We start from the raw sequence: 20,943 nt of genomic DNA on the forward strand, positions 1-20,943 counted from the left end.
GGTCAAACTGGCTGCCGTCATGGTCGGAGCAAGGGAGTGGTTAGGCCGAAAATACCTAGGTGAAAGCACGCGATATCAGACCCCGTATAATCGTCTAATATTGCCTAGAACTAGATATTCGTAGTATCTATATTCCGAGGAGATGGATATCGCCGTCTATCTCGTTTACCTAATTCCGAATTCAACTGTGTGACAACAACAAACCCGTTGGTTATATTGGCTTGGTTTAGCTGATTCTAGGGTTCAGACAGGTTTCTACCTCTAGCGTTAGGTAACGTAAGAAGTTCGCTTCAATGTTGTTGGTTAGTACAGTACCCTCGATCCCCTCTAGTTCGTTGCCCCCTTTTACTCCCACTTCCAACTACCATCTCGACTATACTTGCTTCTATCATCATCCTGAACATTCCCACTTTGATATTGACACACCTAGCTCTATATCTGCATAATCTAACTATACGGAGAAGGAGCATGGGATGCTGTCATCCCGACCTACTTTATTTACGGGCTACTATCGACTCAGATGGGGGTCCAGTGTGCTGATTTCCTCGGCACTTAAGCAACTCAGCTTTTCTCTGACAGTAAGCTTTGCACAAAGTCCTGTAAAAGTTCCACCGAAGGGGAATGGAAGTAGTAAACCGTCGGGAACTGGAACCATATCTCAAGCATCAATATCGACAGTACCCATCGCAATCAGTATCCATATTCGTCCTACTGACGACGGCAGTAGGGCAGAGAAGGTCAACCGAATCGTCTCTACATGCATTTAATCTATTTGGCACATATCTTCTCACCTTCCATACCGCTCTCTAGAAACCCCCGATTGGCAACTTGTAGCTTCAGCGTGATACCACTTAGCAAGATTAACCTAACGACCCGGTTATCCCCTATCCGAAGACTCCGTACTTCCCCTCTCCTTCTAAAATAAGGAGGAAAGGGGCAATATTACAGAGATCCGTCACTAGGTCGCCTGAAACAAACGCCGAATACCTTTTTGTCATATTTTCTTGCCGCTCTATTACTATTCTGCGTTAGATATCTGCAAAAATTTTGTCAATAGACTATCCGATATGTCCTGATCCGCAGTCTCCCCATATTCATGGACATCTCCAACTTCCACCCGGCGAAATAAGTAATCACGTATATGGCCCTCCTGCCTTCAAACACCGAAACCAGGAACTAGACACCCCGTTGATCGACATAAGTTTACGAATTCCAGGAATGTACTCTACGAGTACCTATCCAGTTACCCAGGTGTATCCAGCAGGCTTTCCACTGTCCGAACAGGAGATCGTGATAACCCCTATTAACCAGCGAATAGTCACATTCGTCACCACCCAGTAGTTTAGCAAGAGTATAGAATCCACGTAAGCCTATAATCTTCGCCGGCCCGTTACACCAGCGCAAGGAAGGATGGTTCCGCACCAGTTACGAGCACATATGGCTCGCAGCGGCTCGCTCCGGTCCCCTCACCTAGGAAACATCCTACGTATATGGTGTAGGGGAAGAAATAGTAACGTAGATCTCTACATACATGACAATCACATCTTGTCTCAACTTAAGGGTTGCTTCACATCCCCCAACACCTCAACTCCTACACCCTCTTTACCCCCCTCAGTTTTAGTTAATGCGGTATAACATTCCCACGGCACCAACCACGCCGAAACTCACAGGTATCTACCTACTCATATGCCAGTCCACCTACCTTACTCTCTACTCCTCCACCCACATACATACTCACTCATACATATCCGGTTCATCCCGACACGCCTTCCCTCCCCAGACTCAACCCACGCCAGCAGCGTGGGGGGGTTACCCTATCTGTCCATAGCTCGCTCGCTATACCATGCCCTTCCCACCACCACCAAAGTCCCAAAACACCGAAAATAATCTACCTACATACCCGCGGTTCACATCAGCCTTGGCAGTGTTACCGTTACCGCAACCGTTACTAGCCGGCGGCAACACACATACACACCCACTCATATGCACACTTACACCTCGTATAACCAATAACCCACATCCCAAAAGATCCTACTGTATCTAGCTACGGAATACCTAGAAGGTATATAGATGGCAGAAAAGTACCTAGACAAGGGACCTAAGCATCCGACTAAGTGTGGTGGATAACCAATCACTACCACCAAAGCAGCGAGGCTCTCATTCCATGATTTCCAAACCTTCGAAAGGAATCAACCAACTGTAAATATAACCTGTTCTAATATGTACTTAGGTAATTACGGACAAATCCTTTGTCTATTGAACTCTACTACGTAGCCTACTTAGCAGATAGGCAGCTCATCTTCCTGAATTTTTAGACTAAAGTCTTTTAACGTCTAAATAATGTACAAAACCTTGTCTTTACCTCAGGGAAGGAATACTCAAATAATGGTTTCTCGGGGCCTTGGAAACCCCCTTGTGAAGAAATAGTTTAGGATAACGACCTTTTCATTTCCCATCTACGGTCTATCTCCCCTTTTCTCACGGACTCCCCAATGTCCCACTCTCCATAAGACTCTGATAAAACTCTGGCTCGAGAAACTTAGCCACACTAACATCCTCACTCAAGCCCTTCCTCCGTCTAGTCTTAAGGACGAAATCCCTCGCCGTAGCCTGCGCATCCGCCGGCTGCAACGGGCGCAGGATAACCTCCTTATCCAGCGGATCACCGGGTACTTTCTGCCATTTATCGAAGACTAGACTAACCATAGCCTGGCCCTGCGTCTGAATCCTAACATCCGTTTCGAACCCGAACGAGTCGACAACAGGAATCAATCCATTGACGCGGTATAACGGGGTCCCGGCGATAGGACCGTCTGCTAAGACGTGTCCGCGTCGTCGGGCGAGCACATTGTATAATACCGGCACAGCGTCCTGAGGTCCCGTCATAGAACACGCGTAGAGCGGTTCCATGAGTCGCGGCGACGCCATCAAGAACGAACTATAACATGTGCGACGCGCGGTTGGAATAATCTGACCGCCTCCCCTGAAGATCGCTTCTTGTGCTAGTGAGACGTCCATGATGCGAAACTTGGTGTTGCGAATAGCTGCGCGTCGGGTCACAAGTTAGTAATGCCACAACGTCATTCATTTGCATGTGCTTAGTGCTGCGGGATATCTAAATTGGGATGGATGGTGCACATAAATGTATCAGTGGCGATCATCTGGATGGAACCCTAGTAAAAGAGAAACCAGTAAGGCATTGGAAAGTTGTGAATAGGCAATTGAAATGGCCCTGCAATATCAGTTGCCGCGTACCCCTTGGTACAATATTACGAACAAGTGTGGGCTAGAACGTGTAGATCCCGCCTTATGGGTTCGATAGACGAAGTCTGATCAAATATGCACAAATGCATAGACAAGTGCATAGAGCAGGGTCCCTAGTCTCGTAGCTTAAATCTTGGCAAGGTACTGAACAAGGATCGTAGCCATGCTTGAAGCTTGTCAAGCTGCACATGGTGACAATAGTATATCCCCACGTTTCGCCGTAACGCCCTTCTTGCAAGGTCCTTTGGCGCCTAGCACCCTGGCTGTCTCGAATAAGCGGCAAGATAGTAGCTTTACTAGTACCTAGAACCATTCATAGTACTTGGCTAAAGATGGATCCAAAATGGGGACTTGACGGCAAATGCCGTTGGGGGAATCATGGGAATAATGACTTGTAAAAAAAAGGAGCTTACAGCCAAGCAATTTCTGGATTGGACGCAGCAGAAACCGAGGGGGTGACACACGGTTGGGTATGAATGACAGCATGAAAATGCAACGAGATGTAGGTACTCACGTTCTTCGCAGAGAGGCCCTTCACGGGTTGCCCAACTAAACCCTTGTCGAATCGTCTCTCGCACGCTTCTCAGAAGCGATTTATCCACCTGCCGAAAAGATTAGGTGTGATCCAACAAGTTAAGAACAATTAGGTAGAACAAGATTCTAGAATCCTGAGGCTGAAACTGCGAAGGTATTGCCGCATGCGGATCATCAAGGTAACACTCCACGCGACAGGATTCGCTTGTGTAGTAAGACGCCGAGCCCTCGAGGTCACAGCGGGTGGGGGAAAACGACGAAATGGTCGACATACCTCAAGTGTGTCGTCCTGCAAGATGTTAGGGCCTTTCTCATCCGGGCCGAATGCCCAAATACTCCTCGCCGCCAGTAGATCCCATCCGTACTTGTCCTGGAAGAACTTGCCCACTTTTCGGGCACCGTCTTGCATTTTGACGCGGCCGCTCTCGATGTCCTCCGCGATTCCGTCGTCGAGCGGCTCGGCGACCATAGTAATCTTATTCTTTTTGTTCGGTGTTATTGCGTAGCATTTGGTCGCGGACATTTCGTCTACTGTCTCACAGAAGCGCGTGACGGGATCCGATACCTTGATCTCCATATCTGCATATAGTCGTCGCAAGTCGTGGAGAACGCAATCCATGTACAGCTCACCCGTTCCAAGGACGATATGTTCACCTGACTCTTCTACTTTCGTAGTGATTAGAGGGTAACTTTTGTTGATCTTCCTTAAACCGTCAAGCATTTTAGGTAGTTCCGATGGGTTGATGGGTTCGACAGCAACCTTGAGGACTGACTCGGTGAAATGTGTGACTGGTCTGAAGATGTATGCTTCCTCATCATCTTCGAATTTCGGTGGTACTATTGTTGCCGATTTTACGATCGAATTATCAACACCACTTAGGAGCACCCAGTTCCCAGCAGGGACTCCGTCAGTCTCAACATTATACCGTGTTTCGGCAATGTAGACACTCGAAATGGTCGCTGCGGCCATATCTTCTTCATCATCGATAGAATAACCCTCTCCAAGAACACGAACTTGCATCCCAGGCCGTGCGATACCGCTCATAACTCGGCCGAAAGAATAGAAACTTTTCGCATCGGCCGAGTTGAATAATTTTGTGACGTGCACCACCAAGGGACCATCCTGATCGCACTTCTTCATAGATTCCGCCACTTTGGTATCTAAGGGACCGGTATAGTACTGTCCCAACTTATGCTCAGCTGCCTCCAACGGAGATGGGACATGGCTGACAATCATATCCACGAACCCAGTCGAGGGGCCAAAGAACTGCTCGCAGGCCAACTTAAGAAGAACCTTCGCATCCGTCTTGTATTGCGACGGTTTGAGGGTTATACCTAATGTTGCTAGAACACTTTTGAGCTCTTCGGGACTTTGACTGATGGTGTGAGAGAAAATTTTGTAGATGGGCTCGAGTACGAAGTGGATGAATGATCTCCTTGCGCGATCTTCCCCTGGCAAAGCCTTCCTGCTGAATGTCCTTTTCTTCGGGTTGTAGTAGATATCACCCCAAAGTCGTTTCGCGAATTCTTCCGTATTCACGCCTGGGAAACTGTCTGCATACATTTTGGCGAATGACTGTAGCGTGAAGCACCAGCCCATTTCACTGCATGCGAATAACACATTTCCTTTCTCGGGGCTTAATCGTCTCGTCTCTCCTGATCCTGGCCGGGTATTCTCGATGATAGTATTCACTTCCTCGACAACGTGTTTTAATTTGAAGTAGGCATCGCTCGGCGGTAGTCGTAACTCCAGTATTAACCGGTCCACCTTGTTAATTATGAGTGTCATAGGGATATCTTCGAGAACGACGTGCTTAATGATTTGCTCCGTGTTAACTTGAACACCCTCAACAACGTCCACAACCAGCGCAACACCATCCGCTAACCGTACAGCCGCCGCTACCTCATCGACGAAGTTGACATGTCCCGGGGTATCTATTATATTGAACAAATGGGACTTGCCCTTGGTACTTTGGAGTACCAAGCTCATCGGCGCTGCTTTGATCGACACGCCTCGTTCTCGCTCCACGACATGGGTATCGGTATATCGCAGTTGTTCGTCCCGCTTCTTCCCTTGTCGCTTTTCTAATCTTTCCGCAATATCATGGGTCTCGAGGACCAACATGTCCATAAATGCGGTCTTGCCATGGTGGAGGTCACCAGCTAATGCTATATTCCTTATTTGATCGGGAAAGTTCATTAGATCTGTCATGAAACTTCGGTCGAAGTGAACGGGAGGGAGGTCGGCCTCCTCGATGGAGAATTTTCGTACATCGACGGGAGCGATGATGGGTTGTGTGAGTGGTTGTGCATCTTCCTCTTGTACCAATGTCTCGACATCCGCTCCGTAAACTTGTTGCGCCGTTGGGTAATATTGTTTATCTTCGTGTAATATCACTGCGTTTGATGGTCCTTCTGTGTCCACTTCCATTAATTCCTGCCCTGTACCTTCGGGTACCTCCTCGGGGTAATCATCATCGAGATACGCGCCCGCGTCAACGCCATGCTGGGATTCTTCCTCTGATGCTTCGGCATCTTCCCCGATAAAATTTCCGAATCTGATTAGAAGAGTTAGTATATATGTGGTTACTACAATTGTTAGTATACATACTCATCGTAGAGGTCATCCATGGCGTCAAACAAATCGGGTCGTATGTCAATGGGATTTTATTAGTTGATGCGACGGAAGTGAATGTTAAGCTTGAAAAAGTTACAAAAAGTTACAGAGACGCGATGCAAGGCTGGATCCACTCGAGCTAAGCTTGTGCTACCTAGGTACTTTAATGTGGCGGCTCACAAATTTCTATTGTGGCTCAACATGAGGCTAGAGCTTTGCGCAATCGGGACCTGCTTTAGTGGACACTGGCCGATAAGACATGTGGTTTGCACCATTATCGGCATTTTCACCCCGCCAACAACCTTGGAACTAACCACGGCCCGCTCACTTTTATTTCCATTGTAACCAAGACCAACAGTTCCAAGGTTAACTGGTTATATCACTTTCAAAACAGCTATAAGACTTATCTTCCCCAACATGATTATATATCTTCAACCACATGTTAAATGAATACTAATCCCCTCAAGAACTGTTGATAAAAATCGAATGATCGGTTCCTTTACGTAAGAAAATTAGCCGATATTGATTATATCAACCGTACTAATCTTAGAAGAGCATCGGGTGCCCCACTACCGAATTCGGCAAGACCGCAAAAGACCCTTGATTAGAACCTTAGAAACCTTGTGCAACCTTCGGGTGGATTTATGTTTATTGGTGGTAGAAAATAAAAAAAAACCCAATAAAGTAAACAGTTGGAGGAAAGAGGGGCGGTGAAACTCAACACTTCTAAATAACTTTCTAATACCAATTAACCTTAATAGCTTTAAAAGCATTCTTACTTTTACCCCCCTTTTCTTCAAAGCTCTAAGGCCGTTTTTAATTCCTCCTTAATCTAGTCAATCTAATCTACTTCATTCAAAATGTCTGGACTTCCTCCCGTATACATTGTCTCGGCCGCCCGAACCCCCGTCGGTTCCTTTCTAGGGTATGCTTTTGCTTTTTTTGCCCCTCATCGTGAACATCTTGCCCCTCCCCCTTTTCCACCCAAACCAAAACTATAGAACTAACTCTTGAACTCCTAGATCGTTGTCAAGCCTAACCGCTACTCAATTGGGTTCTCATGCTATTAAGGGTATGTTCAATTCCTTCAATTCTTCTAACCTACTATATTGACAGAACTGCTTTCCCACTAACACGATCTGTCCCTCCACAGCTGCCCTCGAGCGAGTTCCCCAGGTCAAGCCTGAAGATGTTGAGGAAGTCTTCTTCGGCAATGTCCTGTCAGCAAAGTGCGTCTTTTCCATCAACTTCCATCATCCCATCCCCGAGCAATCCGTGAAGGAGGTGTAAGCGATGTAAGCAATAGATAACGGGAACTAACAAGACCTACGTACATAGCCTAGGACAAGCACCCGCACGACAATGCGCTCTCGGCGCCGGTATCCCTGACTCTGTCGTCTGCACGGGCGTCAACAAGGTGTGCGCCTCGGGTCTAAAGGCTATCATCCTCGGCGCCCAGACTATCATCACCGGCAATGCCTCCATTGTCGTTGCTGGTGGTACCGAATCCATGTCCAACACTCCTCACTACCTTCCCACACTCCGAAATGGTGCCAAATTCGGCGACCAATCCCTCGTCGACGGTATGCTTAAGGATGGTTTAACCGACGCTTACGCCAAGGAGCACATGGGTTTATCTGCTGAGTTGTGCGCCGACGATCATAGCATCTCCCGTGAGGCCCAAGACGAATACGCTATCGAGACCTACACCCGTGCCCAGAAGGCCACCGCCGACGGCATCTTCACCAAGGAGATTGTTCCCGTCGAGGTTAGCGGCGGCCGCGGCAAGCCTGCCATCAAGATCACTGCCGACGAGGAGGCTAAGAACCTGAACGCCGACAAGCTCAAGACCGTTCGCCCCGTCTTCAAGCCCAAGGACGGTACCGTTACGGCTGCGAACGCTGCCCCGCTCAACGACGGTGCTGCTGCCCTTGTGCTCATGTCTGAGGCTAAGGTTAAGGAGCTAGGCGTAACACCCATTGCCAAGATTCTTGGTTGGGGTGACGCCGCGCGTGAGCCTCAACGATTCACCACTGCTCCTGCCTTGGCTATCCCCAAGGCTATCAAGCACGCTGGTATTACTGCTTCCGACGTCGACTTCTACGAGATCAACGAGGCCTTCTCAGTCGTTGCCCTCGCCAACATGAAGCTCCTAGGCCTTACCTCCGACAAGGTCAACGTATTCGGTGGTTCCGTCGCCATCGGCCACCCGCTCGGCTGCTCCGGCGCACGTATCGTGACCACCCTAACAACCGTCCTACGCGAGAAGAAGGCCAAGGTCGGTGTTGCAGGTATCTGCAACGGTGGCGGTGGTGCTAGCGCCATCGTCATCGAGAGTCTTCAACAGTGACTAGATGAAACCGACACCAACACCGCTACTACCGCTCATCGAAGAAGAGATTCTCGAATATGACGATATTAACGTTGATGAATGACGACGACCGGGCCGCAACAATACACCGAACGCATTGAACCATGTTTCAACACATCGAGGGGAAGCGAAGGATTTACCACCTACCTACTTAACCTGCCTTACCTACCTAGATCTACCCCGACCAATAACCAAGCGAGCGAGCGAGTTATGACGCTGGAATGAAGAAAAAACAAATAGAAAGGTTCCAAAACTTGCGTTTTATATGCGGGTGGGGAAAGGGGGAAAAAGATAAATGCTAGACGTAAAATGTTGTACTTGAGCAATCTGCCCTGCCTAGACAGATGTAGGAAGGTATCTAGACGAGAACTCGAATTTCCCCATGATTAATTAATTACTTTGGTATAGTGGATTGATGTGATGTATGCTTTGTTGAAGGGTTGAATTTAATCCTTTAATTTTACGATCTATAAATGCTTACGTCGCTTTTACCGGATAACAAACAAATCACTTGCGGTCTATAAACACCTGCGCTAAGTAAAGTTAGAAATAAGACATTCCATATTTGTCTTAAATAAAGCCTCGAAGACGCCTAGCTATAATACAAGCAAGCAAGCCAACCCTCCACTCCCTCCTTTCTGTAGGTAGAAAAGGCAAAAACAAACGACTTTCGAGGAACTTAATCCTCTGGTCTTGATTGGCTGCGCTGCTCTAGGCGTGCATGCATAACATTAAAAGAAACAACACATCGCGATAGACCGATTATGATTCGGCCAGGTAAAACAAAGGAAAAAAGCAAAAGCCGGATTGATGATACATCCCCTAAACGCCTGTTTATGCCTTTTTGACCAAGCTTATGCACCGATGCGTCGTCACCTGTCAACTCAACTCGGGAAAACACAATCACTCGTATGAAGCTGGTCGGTTCCTGATACGAGTGGAACGACGAACCCAGTTCTGAGACGCGGGGTTGGAAGAATTGTCTTCCTATTCCACTCCCTCCATGTCAGCGTCCTCCTGGCTGGTAGCACCTGGTAAAACCCCATCCTTCAGCCATTTCTGGAATCCCTCGTTAACCTTCTGCACCTTATCTTGGCTCATACCGCGCATCCAGGCGTTGTTCATCACCATCTTCTCGCGGAATCGTTGTTCGCGGTGATCGGTAATAACGCGATGCTGCTCCTCAACAGCAGCCTTCTCGTTTCCATCCTCTGGTTCGGTGTTGTAGACAAAGAACTCGGAAGTGCCCTTTTCCCAGACGATTTTATTCGAGTTCAGGCAAATGCGAAGCACTAAACCCTCATCGTATGCGAGCGGCTTCGGCACATCTCCATCATCGGAATCTACTTCGCTAGACGGTAGATTGCGGGCAAGGACTGTCTTTTGAAGGCGAGATCGAGGGACTCCTTCCGTAGGTTCTACACGCATGTACGAAGAAATGTAGTATTGCCATCTCTCGCGTAATTCCATCTCGTCCATGTAGAATGTTGTCTCATCGCGCTGAAGCCAGCGAACCGTAGCTTCGTGCTTTTGCGGGAACTGGAAGAAATCGTTAGTGATTAGACATGTAAAAATTAGGAAGTGAAATGAAACTTACCCAGCAAATGACAAACATGTCGCCATCTTTGATACATTTCTCGGCGTATTTACGCGCACTAATTTCGGTTTGATAACTTGTCTCCTCCTCCTTGCGACTGTTGAGGAAGTGACTGATTAAATCTGGAGTCTTTTCTTTTGAATCGGAACTGGTGCATGTTAGGGAGAGACGACAAAGTGTCTTCAGTAGATCTTGAATCGTATATAAGGTCCAGCCCTTCTTAAGATAATAATGGCGGAGCACTTCTTGGTAACGATTCTCATCAATCTCTCCCGTAATGTAGTCCTCGATGAGTTCTACCGTCTTCGGCCAGAAGGAAGCAGGATCGTTCTCGTCAAAGTAATTCAACTCGTTGACAGCGATTCCAAGCTCCCTAGCTGGCTTCTTGCTCTTCATACGGGCGATTTCTTCGGAGACGCTTTCCTTGCTCTCCTTCACATCCTTAAGACGCTTGTAGAGTGTCTGGAACACGGTAAAGAAGACGTAGATTGTTTGGTTGCAGAAAAAGTTGTACCAAGGGCGAGGGAAAAAGCCGTCGGCTTTCAATTCGCCATCCGCATCTAGTAATGGATTGTCGCCCTTCACAACCGTCGCTCGTGGAATTATGGGCAACCAACGCTCGTTCGATTGCTCGGCAGGAATAGATTCCTCTGGAGCATCGGCCATCTCTTCTTCATTAGCAGATCCAGCGTCCGGCGTTGTCTCCTTGCTACCAGAGGCAGCGCTGTCCTCCTTCTGCGTTCGAGTCTTGGCACCATTACGGCCGGGGTCCAATACACCACGAAGTAAGTCTGACTTCTTGCCGTTTCGCCGGGAACGCCCGTTTGTTAATTCTGCTGGGAGCTGTTCCTCGGCATCCTCCTCGCCTGACTCGCGATCAATGTCATGGAGTCTGTCTTGGACCTTCTCCTCAGACAAATCGAAGAAGCGCGGGATGAAGAGTTCGAAGAAGTCGACGATTCGTTCCTTCTCTGTTGCGCTGTGGTGACCGTTGTTCGTTCCGTAGAGGACCATGAAGCGTAGTAGATCTAATATGACCTCCTGGTCGCCGAGCTCGTAGGTAAACTGGTTTCGCGGTACCGAGTTCTTTGAGCTGCGTAGGCGTCGCTGCTCCTCATGCTTCGTCTTGATGACATCTACGAGATGCTTTGCAGAAAGGTTACGCTTGTCGTTCTGTCTTACTTGGATACCCATATGGTCAAGACTCTTGAGATGCATGATCTCGGTTTGTTGCTGCCACACTTTCTCCCACTCTCGTTGCGTAAATCGCCATTCCTCATCTTTCTGCTTCAGGCGGGCCAGGACAATGGGAACCACGGACCAGGGCTCTGTTAGCATTTCGTTTACAACGTCGAGACCTTTTTCGCTCCCATAAATCTTTTTTAGTACTCGTTTAAAGATCGAAGTGCTGGAGCCCCCAAGTCCTATGGGCATCTGGAATGTGTCGCGTTCATGGGGTGCTAAGTTGAGCATCTGCTGGGCGATTGGCTCCAACAACTGGATGCATTTAACATTAGCCTCGATGTTGAAGTCATAGTCGTGCCTCTCCTCTTCTATGCGGTGGAGGCCCTCTTCAAATGCATTCTTGCGGTGAGCGACGAATCCGGAGTCTTCGGAGGCCCAGGTCGGGTGGGATGCCCACTCATCGTTGAGAACAGCGTTGCACATTTCGTCTCGACCGCCGCAAGGCTTCAACTTCTCCTATAATTAAAAAATTAGTTGTATTCATTAGCAAGGAAGGAACGCGTTACTTACCCTACGAGGCAGTAGCCGGTAGCTAGGACCAATAGCTCGGCAGTTACTCAATGAAACTTTCTCAGTCGGTGGTCGTGGTCTATTCTCAATAACCTCATCGAGACCTTCATAGTTGACGAAGGCTTTGAACCATCCTATGAGTTCCGCATTTCCACCAATGAACTGGCTCGCCTTATGAACAAGGTCGTTGGTATCAATAAGACTCTGCGAGTACATGTTGCAGAGCTTCAGGAATTCGTTCATAGTAGAACGATTCCCAATATATTTCTTGACTTTCTCGAAGAAGCCAAGTTCATCAGCTGTCGCATTTGCTGAGGACGTGGGTGGTAAAGGTTCGGGTAAGATTGGGGTAAGGGTGGGCTCGATGGATGGCGTATCCGCAGTAAGTGGTTTGTGGTTGAGCTTGGGACGCTTGCTCGCAGGGCCTACTCCGGGAATTGCGCGTGAACCAGAAGCCGGACTATCCGCCATGGCAGGCGCAGGAGGGGGTGCCTGCTTCTCATTGCGCGGTCGCTTCCTATTATCTTTGCTCGCGCTGGCAGGAGGCGCGAAATTCCCAACTGGAGGCATTTTCTGGCCGTCTCTTACGCTGTGGCTAGGCTGTGGCGTGGTTTGGGCAGTGAGGCCGGACATAGCGAGAACGTCCTCGGCCTTTGCGCCGTTAGCCTTGTTAGACGCGGCAGATTCCGGTAGGAACTGTTTAAAATCTTCGAGAAGGTCAGGAGCAGTGTTGAATAAAGTGGTAACTTGTGCATAAACGTCCTGAATGGGTTTCTGTTCCCGTTGGTACGTCTGCAAGATCTCAAGAAATTGTTTGTAGATTTCAGGCTTATCCTGAAATCGATTCTAAGTGCACAGGTCAGCAAACGATCTAACAATAATTTTTTTTCAACTATTCTCTCCATCCGATTATTGTGGGGACATCACCGTGCGGGTGGGTTAATTGTGTATGTATTTCAGATGCTTCTCACCTTTATCTTATTCACGTAGCTAATTGCATGGTTGAATTCGACTGGTCCTCGCTTTTCCATGTTTGCTTGTTGATTACCACTGTTAGGGCCACCCTGAGAACCGCTTGGGGTAGGTGTGAGAGCATTGCGAGTGGTAGGTGCGTTAGGAGTAGTTGAGTTATTTTGCACTTGTGGTGTACTACGGTGCTGCTGCTGAGTGTTGGCAGCTGGGCCGTCGAAATTCGAAGTCTGCGGTTGAGCAGTACCAAATAAACCAGGGCCGCTCGTCACGGGCGCACTGAAAGAAGCTTCGGGACTCTCAATACTGTGCTGCGGTTGCGGGTGTTGCTGCCAGTTGCTACCGCGGTGGTTAAAGAAGGGGCCGTTGGTACCGGGTTGACCATGCGCGTTGTCGCCTTGGTTGGCTCTACCAGTTATCGATTGAACCGTCGTTCCCATAGGCGTTGTGACGCGGATGGTATTCGGGTCGTTACCAGCACCGCACTCGATTCTGTAACCGGGAGGAAGGAATGTGTTGAAGCCTTGAATGAGGTTGGGATGCCCTGCAAACAGCTCTGATACACGGTTGATAACTCCTGGAGTGTCAATACTAGATTTCGAAGTTAACTGATAGGTTATTACACGATTACTCTATGATTGAACTCACGTCTGACTCTTGAAGTCTTTCATAATATCAAGGAATTTGTTGTAAACATCTGGCTGATCGGCGAATTGGACCTTAACCTGGTCTAGATAACTCAAGGCATCCTGAGGAGACTATATATTAGTAAATAATAAATAGAAATAAAAATAAAAAATAAACAAGATCAACGTCAAAGTGTTCGCACGTGGAAACTAGTGAATCCAATATGTAGTCTATCAAAGTATTTCAATGGGTCTGAGAGCTGAGATAAAATGCTCTATAGCTCCTTGCGGTAAACTGGATGTTTTGCTGAAAGAAAATCAAATGTAGAATACTACCCGCCAGTTGCATATGGGGTGCGAAAAAGGCCACGTGAAAATCCAAATATTATTTCTTTCATATGAATGATTCAGACAAGTTTCGGGGGTGCTTAGAGGGGATAGAGTGAACGGTAGGGTTATGGTAAAGAAAATGTGCTTAGCGACGGCAGCTACCCGTCTGCGTAGGGAAAGGTACGGCGGCCAGGGGAAAAGAAACCAAAAGGCAAAGGAGTGTCTTCAACCAAGCATATACATATAACTCACATTAAGAATAGGTTGTTGCCCTTGTGGCATGCTGCTAGCATTACCACTGGGCATAGGATGGACTCCTGGTATCCCACCACCACCACCACCGAAGGGGAGATTCTGTGAACCTCGATTGCCCTCCTGTTGTTGTTGTTGTTGCTGTAGTGGCCCACCAAATAGGTGGCCCGCAGGTCCTGAAGAGCCCGAAGGAGCTTGGTTGTGCCCACCTATAGCTCCAAACATTTGGTTCGATGCGTTCTGAGCATTGTGTGGAAGTGGGCGATTCGAATCGCCTTGTAGGGGACCGCCGAATGAATTTACGGGGCCCGAAGGGGCGCCGAGAGGAATGGGAGGACCCGAACCTCCATGGGTAGCAAGGAGGCCCCCGGGGCTGTGAATGGCGCCGGGGAGACGGGAAGCAACAGGTTGATGGATTTGAAGAGAGGCAGTGTTGCTCTGTCGAGGGGTTCCAGCTGGAAACTGGTCTCTTTGGTGTCGCTCGGCCGACTCGCGGTCGCGGTGCGACATGTCCTCGGGATGGGAATTCATAATTCTTCAAATGCGCAGATCTAATAATTAAAGAGTCTGTTAGAATGATATTGGATTGAAATGCGCGCGACAACACGAGCGAAACCCAATGAATTACCCAAGTACATAAGGTCAGGAGATTGTCGGCTGAGTGCTGAATCAAAGACCATCTAGCTAACGAGACAAAAAGGGAATTTAGAGGTCCGAGAAATCTGATAAACTTACTTTCTACATGGATACAGTTTCGTGGAGGATGATAGAGACTCAATACAGAAATAGAAAGGCTATGTGTCGCCGAATTTGTGGTGGGAGGATGAAAAAGCTTGGATGAGATCAAGCTGTCGCGGCTTGGGGGAGATTCTGCCGTGCGATCGGCGACGCGATAACAGTCGGAAAAGCGACCGGCCCGCTTTATTTTATTAGTTCTGTCAGCTCACGTGAAGATAAGGGAGCGAACACTCAATGGGGACTCTTCTTCGGCACAAAAGAGGATTAGCGTGGTAAATACTTTGGTATTTTACCCCTTTTAGTCTGCAATATATGGGCCTTTCCCTCTTCCGCGTAGTTTGTGCATTTTATGCGTCATTGAAGCAAAAATGCGGCTCAATATCGATAGCTTCAAAGTACAAGAACTTTAATATCGATAATGTGTGCTAAATCAGCCTAGGGCTAGGGAATCAACAGTCTGTACTAACTATAGCTTTATCTCGATAACCCTAGAAACCGATATTTGCTTTTTTCCATTGTGGTCGAAAATATTCCTCTTGTACATAGGATTGTGCCATCCAGAGTCTTAGAGTTAGTGATTGGCCTAAGGAATTTCATGAGACAATCTTTGACATCGCATTAAAAGTAGAAGAGTAAAGACGGTATTTTGTCCAACAACTAATATCTCACTCAAATATCTCATAATTAGACTTAGACGCTTATTCTTCTAGGCCACCCTAACCCTAACATGCTCAGAGATGACTATCCATCGAGATATCACTCTCTAGTTATGTCAGTCAGGAGACTACATCTACCGCGTAGCAATGCCGCCTAGATGATCAACATTCTTATCAAAAAGAGAAAATACCGGTGCGTCCCATATACCGACCCGGATCCCATAAACTTTGAGTTATTGACCCGGAACCAACACTAATATCATAAAAATACAGGCCTTACACCTCGAAACGCCTAACTAACAATCATAATATATCATGCATTAGGCATAGTTTCGAACACCTCTTATAATCCATAGTTCACCATTGCCAACTCTGCTGGCGATACTGTCAATCTCGATCCCATCGGGTTGGATCTAAGGACATCATTAGCAGCCGCTCCTCATCCTGAAAGGTAGGAATACATACTGTTTTGACACCATCTTTCGTCTCCCACCATATCTCCCTATCCCCATCTAGTAATGTCTTTACCTTCTCATTCTCAGGCCACGGGCTAAAAGGAACCACGTGCGCCTCAACAAACCTCCTCAGATTCCTATGTGCCCTATCTTGACCATCACCACCCTCGTATGCATTAGCACCAAGTGCCTCGTAGTCTTTAGGATCTTCCCAAGGTTTGCGCGGTAGTTGATCGACGGCAGAGTTACGCGGGGCGAGCACAGTGCTATTCTTCGACGAGTCGTCGAGACGCGAGGATATCGATTCGATATCGCGGGTAAATCCGGCGAATATGTTGATACTCCGATCACGACCCATTACATCTGAAATCAGCACTCCTCCTTGGGAGGGAGGTGGTTGCGGTTTAGAGCCCGCGGGTTGCTTGGAAGGTGGTACGACGGGACCGACGGGATCCATGAGGGGCTGTTGATTGCTGGGTTGCGGGCGGAGCTTGAAGGGTAAGGCGACGAGTTGGGCAGATGCTGTCGCTGCTAGCAGTTGGATACAATATAAAGACGAGAGCCTCATCTTTAAAAGGTTGAATGAGGTAGAGACTAAGTTAATCAAGTTTAGGGATCTTGATACAGTTGAAGGCTAATGGCTCCAGTTGTCTGGGTCGCATGTCGGAAGGTGCACCGCTGGTGGGCTAACTTTTAGTGGGACATATCATGACATCACCAGCTGGATGTGCCAAACATTTCAGGGCTTCGATTTAAACTCAACAATTTCAACATTCTTTTTTCATCACTTAGCATAGTTCTATTCATATGAATACCATATTCATTTTCAAGTCAGCACCGTATATACTTCCTAGCTACTAGTCGACATTTGGATATTACCAATAGTATGGATCGAGCCTTAATCAAACCAGATGTCTACCTCAATTAGGTACCTACGTGAGTATCCGAAAGTAATCCGACAGGCTGGTCGTACTACTGCGACGTGAGAACTACTTGAACAGAAATAATAGTAAAAGAGCTTAAAACAGCAGCCAAGACTAAATTTAACATCATTTTATCATTCACTCTAGAGCTATACGAATATCATTAAGAAGACCGTATATCAAGGCCTGTTTATTGGCCAGTGCTTGTTAGGTACTGACGTGGTAATAGCTAGTCGGGATGCGAAGCTGAAAATGGACGAACGTCGGCCTAACCCGCCCGGCCGCTCTCTGTGGTCTGGCAGCCTCACTTCAAATTTTCAACGTAGAGGTTCACGAAAACAACCGTCGTACTAAATTCGAATCGTTTTATATTGTCTTGTTTGTATGCAGACATATCTAGTCCACGTCTCTCGGCCCTCTCCATAAAAAGTACTAAGAAAAAGGATGTGGCTTATCAACACCAAGACCCTAAAACTTGAATATTTTATGAACCCAGAAAGCGTCTCTTACGCTATATTATCACACACCTGGGACGTTGGTGAAGTATCCTTCCAAGGGTTTTCACATCCTATATTGGCCCGACGCGAAAAGGGGTATACGAAAATTAAAAAGACTTGCCAATTGGCTAGGGACAAACATGGATTGGAATACGCGTGGGTAGATACTTGTTGTATCGACAAGACCAGCAGTGCTGAGTTGTCGGAAGCCATAAACTCGATGTACAGGTGGTACCAAGGGGCTGCTGTGTGCTTTGTTTATCTTTCCGATATGTCCCTCAGACTTGTACAGCCCAAGAGTGGGACCAGTATGAATGGCGTTGAGGAAGTGCTGAGAGGGTGCAAGTGGTTCACAAGGGGTTGGACGTTACAAGAGTTGCTCGCGCCTAGGGATATCGAATTCTACAACAGAGATTGGTTTTTCATCGATACAAAGATATCGTGGCTCCTAGACCCACTCTCTAGGATTACTGGAATCGAGCCTATGTTTCTGGGTTCCGCTGCCATGGTACGGACGGCATCGGTCGGGACCCGTATGTGGTGGGCTTCGAAGAGGCAGACTACACGACCGGAAGATACCGCCTATTGTCTGCTTGGAATTTTTGACATCAATATGCCAATGTTGTATGGCGAGGGCAGTGGGGCGTTCCTTCGGCTCCAGGAAGAAATATGCAAGCAAACTAACGACTTATCTCTATTCGCATGGACAGCACAGCCTGGCCACATGAATTCCTCGTCTGAAAAGTATCGAGGTATTTTCGCCATGCACCCATGTGAGTTCGCTGGATTTCGGAGGTTAGAATATCAAAGTAGCGGTCGCTTTCGGGGCGAGCTGGCTATTACGAATAAGGGTCTTCGACTCGATGATATTCAGCTGCATAAAACACCCAAGCGCCGTCTATTCTTGCCGCTTGATTGCTACATTCGGGGCTCGCGACAAGTCTCGTACGGTATCTTACTCGCGCTAACTTTAGATGGTTATATACGAAGAGAGCCCAAAGTACTCGCCAAATTACCAGTCGAACATACTTCGGATATACCAACACATAGAATTTACATTCAGAAACGGCTACCTCCGCAATGGCTAGGGAGAAAACGATTATGGAGTCAATATAATAACGCAATCTGGTTTAGATTTCATCAGCCTTCAAAGATTACAATCATGCACGTGGTACCACAAGAGTCGTTTGACTATACCAACATGGCATTTCTAACCGGCGGTAAGAAATTCTTCGGATACCTGCGTGTACGAGTAAGCGACATTGAGCTTGTAATCATATGCTGGTTTGGATCACTAGATAGAGAGGGTATATCTATTCTTACACCGTCTTATACTTACGCACTTGAAGGAGATGGTGGATGGGACATATTCAAAATAAGGCGCCTCGAGGCCGAAATTACCAACCACGCAGTCCAGGATGAGACAATTCCGTCGTTATTACCGACACCTAAATTAAACTCTTCCCATCGTCGGGCTATTGTCCATTCCTCGGGCATGTATATGCTCATAGAAAGTCTCGAGACGCTCGGCCGATATAACATACTTGTCGCGTTTGGAGAAGAACTTATTGACCGGATGACAAGTCGAACCAGGAGCGAAGAGAAAGGGCTAAACAGACTCATATATGACAACATAGACGGAAGTACAGATGAATACACCGAGTACACCGATGATTCTGCTGACGAATCCGCAAATGAGTCCACAGATAAGCCTAGAAGGGAGCCTAAAAATGAACCTACGGACCCAAAAAGCAACGACGGAAATTTCGCATCCAACGGTGTGTCCTTCCATTTGCCTTTCATTTCTACGACAGACCCATCAACAGGTAGACGTAGCGCCTTTTCCGCCTGAGGATGGGTCACACCGCCAATTTTTTTTCTGCAATTTTATTCTCCGAAAGGGTCAGCAGCCGGGTGAGGGATCCGATTATACAAAGTGATAGGTGACAGCCACCACTTAGCTTCAGTGAGCTGAAATCGCGCACGGAGACAATGGCGTCCTTTTTCTTTTGGATCGTGCCCAAAGCGTGGGTATGTGGCGATTACTTATTCGTCATCTCCGAAATTACCTGCGCATTGTTCTGCGGTTTCTTCGTATATCAGGGCTCTCCCCCGTTCTAAGTCCGAAGAGATCACTCTTGGTTTTGGGCACCTTTAACTACTCCAACGTTGTGGCTATTTTTTTTTTTTTGGGTCTATTTCACACATCGATCATCATGTCTACCTCCGCACAAGAGCTCGTTGCGACCATTAGGAGTTGGTTGAAGTGTGTTAATGAGAAGAGATGGGATGACCTACCAAAATACATGCAGCCTTCATACAGTCAAAACGGCATCGACTACACACCAGAATCATGGGCAACACACATGAGCGAACATGTAGCCCCTCAACTTGGAGGAGATGTTCGCATCAACGAAGACAGCATTATGGTCGACGAAGACGCACAGTGTGTCGCATTTTCCGTGTGGCTCAAATTCAAACCCGAGATCCCGCTCTTCGGGTACCAACCTAAAGGCCGCGACGTCCTATTGGTGGAGCACGGCTTTATCTGGTTCACCCACGGAAAACTATCAAAAGCTTTATTCCTGATCAACAACGACGATATGCGCAAACAACTAGCAAGTCCGAACTCCGAATATGTACCTAGCCTTATCAGCGAATATTTGGCTCCGCGAACAGATGCTCCACTTCCCCGTGAGAAGCTGGAGGAGCTTTATCGGGGTTATGTTGATACTGTTAATTTTCGTCGGACGGCGACGGATTACGCCAAGTATGTCGACCAGCCGGAGATGTTGCTTAACAATGGGGCACCGGCGCGGAATATTGTGGAGGATACGCTAGCGGCGATTCCCGACTTGCACGTGGAAATCGAGACCCTCATCGCCGACGAGGAGTCGCAGCGGGTAGCTGTATGGTTGAAATTTACTGGAACGCCGATTAAGGAGTACGGTGGATTGGTGGCGAACGGTCGCTCTGTCGGATTCACCGAACACGCTACGTATCAGTTCGTCAACGGCAAGATCCAACGGATATGGGGTGTCATGGACCTGGACGAGGCAAGACAGCAGCAAACGCAGAATCCGATTAAACAACACTATGTATCAGTGTTGTGAGCGAAGTTTAATACCAAATTGATAAGGAGATGGGAGATGAGGGATTTAATGATTAATCGATAATCGTTATTGCGATCTATTTTGTGCGGTAGCTATCTAAGCTACGAAGTTATGGTTGATGAGTCTGTACCTATCTGTGAATTTATATATACTATCTCAAGAATATTGTTATTAGCTTGTACGTTATGTAGTTGTCAGCCTCATATATTAGATGTATTATACCTTAGTCTTTGTCATGAACTACAA

General features: G+C 47.5%; 6 protein-coding genes across 6 annotated transcripts; 3 read left to right on the forward strand and 3 right to left on the reverse strand.

The window, feature by feature from the left end:
• Positions 1-2,089: 2,089 nt before the first annotated feature.
• Positions 2,090-6,928, reverse strand: F4822DRAFT_61818 (P-loop containing nucleoside triphosphate hydrolase protein). Its single transcript, XM_051463748.1, has 4 exons — positions 6,410-6,928; positions 4,073-6,356; positions 3,779-3,866; positions 2,090-3,044 (listed from the first exon to the last, which is right to left on the reverse strand). The coding sequence occupies exons 1-4, from the start codon at positions 6,427-6,429 to the stop codon at positions 2,479-2,481; spliced, it is 2,958 nt and encodes a 985-aa protein (XP_051309897.1). The 5' UTR covers positions 6,430-6,928; the 3' UTR covers positions 2,090-2,478.
• Position 6,929: 1 nt separating this feature from the next.
• Positions 6,930-8,765, forward strand: F4822DRAFT_440292 (acetyl-CoA acetyltransferase; the record flags this gene model as incomplete). The annotated part of the gene is made up of 4 exons (XM_051462732.1): positions 6,930-7,340; positions 7,438-7,487; positions 7,569-7,701; positions 7,754-8,765. Exons 1-4 carry the CDS (start codon positions 7,276-7,278, stop codon positions 8,763-8,765), a joined length of 1,260 nt encoding a protein of 419 aa, XP_051309898.1. The 5' UTR covers positions 6,930-7,275.
• Positions 8,766-9,267: 502 nt separating this feature from the next.
• Positions 9,268-15,192, reverse strand: F4822DRAFT_418790 (uncharacterized protein). Its single transcript, XM_051459556.1, has 7 exons — positions 15,051-15,192; positions 14,316-14,866; positions 13,756-13,856; positions 13,110-13,698; positions 12,139-12,984; positions 10,384-12,084; positions 9,268-10,325 (listed from the first exon to the last, which is right to left on the reverse strand). Exons 2-7 carry the CDS (start codon positions 14,844-14,846, stop codon positions 9,774-9,776), a joined length of 4,320 nt encoding a protein of 1,439 aa, XP_051309899.1. The 5' UTR covers positions 14,847-14,866; positions 15,051-15,192; the 3' UTR covers positions 9,268-9,773.
• Positions 15,193-15,414: 222 nt separating this feature from the next.
• Positions 15,415-17,001, reverse strand: F4822DRAFT_418793 (uncharacterized protein). The gene is made up of 2 exons (XM_051459557.1): positions 16,175-17,001; positions 15,415-16,122 (listed from the first exon to the last, which is right to left on the reverse strand). The coding sequence occupies exons 1-2, from the start codon at positions 16,730-16,732 to the stop codon at positions 16,030-16,032; spliced, it is 651 nt and encodes a 216-aa protein (XP_051309900.1). The 5' UTR covers positions 16,733-17,001; the 3' UTR covers positions 15,415-16,029.
• A 131-nt stretch (positions 17,002-17,132) lies between these two features.
• F4822DRAFT_61898 (heterokaryon incompatibility protein-domain-containing protein) lies at positions 17,133-19,527 on the forward strand. The gene has a single exon (XM_051463749.1). It carries the CDS (start codon positions 17,532-17,534, stop codon positions 19,434-19,436), a length of 1,905 nt encoding a protein of 634 aa, XP_051309901.1. The 5' UTR covers positions 17,133-17,531; the 3' UTR covers positions 19,437-19,527.
• A 273-nt stretch (positions 19,528-19,800) lies between these two features.
• On the forward strand, positions 19,801-20,697 carry F4822DRAFT_434072 (SnoaL-domain-containing protein; the record flags this gene model as incomplete). The annotated part of the gene is made up of 1 exon (XM_051461941.1): positions 19,801-20,697. The coding sequence occupies one exon, from the start codon at positions 19,801-19,803 to the stop codon at positions 20,695-20,697; it is 897 nt and encodes a 298-aa protein (XP_051309902.1).
• Positions 20,698-20,943: the final 246 nt, after the last annotated feature.

The sequence above is a fragment of the Hypoxylon trugodes genome (assembly GCF_022578975.1).
Source record: "Hypoxylon trugodes strain CBS 135444 unplaced genomic scaffold F4822scaffold_10, whole genome shotgun sequence".
NCBI lineage: Eukaryota > Fungi > Ascomycota > Sordariomycetes > Xylariales > Hypoxylaceae > Hypoxylon > Hypoxylon trugodes.